Source organism: Malurus melanocephalus, unplaced genomic scaffold, assembly GCF_030028575.1.
Source record: "Malurus melanocephalus ecotype Western Australia unplaced genomic scaffold, MMel_1.1 scaffold_1422, whole genome shotgun sequence".
NCBI lineage: Eukaryota > Metazoa > Chordata > Aves > Passeriformes > Maluridae > Malurus > Malurus melanocephalus.
The window spans coordinates 22,478-26,285 of record NW_026624654.1 but is presented as its reverse complement, the minus strand read 5'-3'; the positions used below and the strand labels follow the sequence as shown (position 1 = coordinate 26,285).

The 3,808-nt window shown below is 55.2% G+C and overlaps 1 protein-coding gene across 1 annotated transcript in view; it reads left to right on the top strand.

Moving 5' to 3' along the window:
• Positions 1-3,808, top strand: part of LOC130586953 (electrogenic sodium bicarbonate cotransporter 4-like) — a gene marked incomplete at its 3' end in the record, with an annotated part of 33,294 nt that overhangs the window by 7,023 nt on the left and 22,463 nt on the right. Inside the window, exon 4 of the mRNA XM_057387889.1 lies at positions 3,432-3,527. Within this exon, the coding sequence (XP_057243872.1) occupies positions 3,432-3,527 (96 nt within the window). The remainder of the gene's footprint in view (positions 1-3,431; positions 3,528-3,808) is intronic.

Below are 3,808 nucleotides of genomic sequence, written 5' to 3'. Positions count from 1 at the left end.
TCGTGTGATGACAATGGCATTGTGTGATGCTCACATCGCTGTGTGATGACATCACTGTGGGGTCAATGTCATTGTGAGATGATGTCACCATCAGGACAATGGTGCTGTGTGAGGACATCATGGTGATGACATCACCGTGGGGACAATGTCACTGTGCTATGACATTGTGCAATGACATCACTGTGTGTTGACATCACTGTGCAAAGACATCACCACAATGGAGGACAATGGTGCTGTGCAATGACAATGTCACTGTGTGGTGATATCATGGCAAGGACAATGTCACCATGAATGACATCACTGTGCGATGACATCACCATGAGAACAATGTCACTGTGCATGACATCACTGAACAATGATGTCACTGAGAGGACGATGTCACTGTGCAATGAGGTCAGTGCAAGGACAATGGCGCAGTGTGATGACAGTGTTACTGTGTTATCACATCACCAAGAGATGACATCACCACAAAGGCAATATCACTGTGAGATGACATCACTGAGCRGTGACGTCACCGCGAGGACAATGGCGCAGTGTGGCCCGTGGCTCCGTTTCCTGGCGCAGGGGTTTCCTGGCGCGGCGGCCGCAGACAAATCCCGTCTGCTGCCGGCTGATCCCGCCTTGCCCAGCCCTTACAAAAGGGGATTTGGTTGTTCTCCCGCCCGATTATTCACTCAGGTTTAGCGGGAGGTCACTCGCTGTGCCGGGATTTGCCGGGCTGTGGCTGCTCTGGGGCTCCGGGGACAGACGGCCAGTGACCGACATTGCCACCGGACAGATGGCCAGTGACTGACATTGCCACCAGACTCACTGTTAGTGACCGACATTGCCACTGGACCGACGTCCAGTGACCAACTTTCCCACCAGACAGACAGCCTGTGACCAACATTCCCACTGGACAGATGGCCAGTGACCAACATTCCCACCTGGGGCATTCCCCCAACCCAGGACTGACCACCAGTGACAACCATTCCCACCAGACAGACCATCAGTGACCGACATTCCCACCTGGAGCATTCTCATGTCCTGGGACTGACCACCAGTGACCGACATTCCCACCCAGGATATTCCCATGTCCCAGGAGTGACCACCAGTGACCGACATTCCTACCAGACAGACCACCAGAGACCAACATTCCCACCTGGGGCATTCCCCCATCCCAGGACTGACCACCAGTGACCGACATTCCCACCCAGGATATTCCCATGTCCCAGGAGTGACCACCAGTGACCAACATTGTCACCAGACAGACAACCAGTGACCGACATTCCCACTGGACAGACAATCAGTGACCGACATTCCCACTGGACAGATGGCCTGTGACTGGCATTGGCACCTGGGGAATTGCTGAATCCCAGGATTGATCATCAGTGACCAACATTCCCATCCAGGGCATGGGAATACCCTGGGACTGACCACCAGTGACCAAATTTCCCACCTGGGGCATTCCCACGGACAGATGGCCAGTGACCAACATTCCCACTGGACAGACCACCGGTGACCGACATTCCCAGCTGGGGCATTCCCCTGTCCTGGGACTGACCACTAGTGACCGACATTCCCACTGGACAGACTTAGTGACCAACATTCCCACCTGGGGCATTCCTGAATCCCAAGACTGACCATCAGTGACCGACTTTCCCACCGGACAGATGGCCAATGACTGACATTCCCACCTGGGGCATTCCCATCCTGGAACTGGACATCCAAGCCAGGCTCTGCCCAGAATCCGCCAACACCGAGCACGGTTTGGGAATGGCGCTTTCCGTCCCTTGCTGGAATCACTCCAGACTCCCGAAGGGGACATTCCAAAGTGGTCACTTCCTGTGCTGACGGATGTTGGGATAAATCCCATGGGAATTTCTACATTGGTTTGGTTGGTTTAATGACGATAAAGAGATGGGCACAGACGCCGTGGTGGCAGCTGTGGCATTAGAAGGACGTGGGACAGCTCAGAGAAAGAGGTCCAGAGGGTTTTCCTAAAGGAATTTTGGGAATTTAGGTTTCCTGAGGAAATGTTGGGCTTAAAATAGAAAATCCACGAGGAAAGGAAATGTTTATAGGGAATTAATTCAGCTCAAATATCTGAGATGAAAAGCAGGACTTGTCCAATTAGGGAGGAGAAATGTGGAGCTGGATGTGGCCAGTGGGAATATTCGGGTGTGGAGTTCACGGCAAATCCCAGTTGTGGGGTTTTTTGGGAATTATTGGATTAAAAACCAAAATCAAGGGTTGTGCCTCCCTGAATGACAGAAGTGTCACTTCCAGAGCCCCTGACAGCCCCGAGGGCAGGGCTGGGGTGGGGTGGTGGTGGCTCCTCGGTGGTGGATCAGGAGGATTCGGGGTGGGACATTTTCATCAATATCCCCTCACTGCCAGYGGGAAAATTCCGATGGGCGGGAGAAGAGTGTGGGAGGGAAAAGCAGATTTCTGCTGCCTCCTGTGCTGGGCAGATGATTTTCTGTGCCTGATGTTCCCCACGCGATCCTGCCCCAACATTCCCCACAGGACCCTGACCCCAGCATTCCCCACGGGATCCTGACCCCAGCATTCCCATGGGATCCTGCCCCAACATTCCCATGGGGTCCTGATTCCAATGATCCCCACAGGATGTTCTCCATGGGATTGTTCCCCCAAATTCCTCATGGGATCCTGCCCCAACATTCCCCATGGGGTCCTGCTTCCAATGGTCCCCATGAGATGTTCCCCATGGGATCCTTCCCCCAAATTCCCATGGGATCCTTCCCCCAACATTCCCCACAGATCCTGACCCAAACATTCCCCACTGGATCCTGTCCCAACAGTCCCCACAGGATCCTGCCCTGACATTCCCATGGCATCCTTCCCCCAAATTCCCCACGGGATCGTGCCCCAACACTCCCCATGAGATCCTGCCTCTGATGCTCCCCATGGGCCCTGATTCCAATATTCCCCATGGGATCCTTCCCCCAACATTCCCCAGGGGGTGTTCCCTATGGGATCCTGCCCCAATATTCCCATGGGATCCTTCCCCCAAATTCCCCACAGGATCCTGCCCCAACATTCCCCACGGATGTCCCCCATGGGATTCTGCCCCTGGTGCTCCCCATGGGATACTTCCCCCAACATTCCCTATGGGATCCTTCCCCCGAATTCCCAACAGGATCCTGCCCCAACATTTCCATGGGATGTTGCCCCAACATTCCCACGGGGTATCCCCCACGGGATCCTTCTGCCAACATTCCCCATGGGATCCTGCTCCTAGCATTCCCACAGGATCCTGCCCCAACTTTCCCACAGGATGTCTCCCATGGGATTCTGCCCCCGACATTCCCATGGGATCCTCCCCCTAATTCCCCATGGGATCCTCCCCTGAATTCTCCACCGGATCCTGCCCCAACATCCCCACAGGATCCGGCTCCTCCTCTCACATCCTCTCTCCTCTCCCCCAGCCCGCAGCCCCGTGAGGGGTCCGGCCRCCGGCGCCGCCTTCCACCGCTCCACCGAGGACCTGCGGATGCGGCAGAGYGCCAGCTACGGCCGCCTGCGTGAGTGGGGGACCCCAACCACCCCAAAACACCCATAGAAACCCAAATTCCGAGTGCCAGCAGCAGAGTGGGGGGTTAAAATGACAAGGGGTCCCACCATGGACGCTGTCCCAGAAACGCAGCATGGGAKTGGGGATGAAGGGTGGTGCTGGTGTCACTCAAAATCCTGTGGGTGGAGGAAAAAAAATCCTTCAGATCTTTAGGGGGGGAAGGAATCCTGTAAGGTGGCTTGGTTGGGAGAGGACAGGTGGGAAATCCCATCTGGGGTTTGGTTTGTGCAG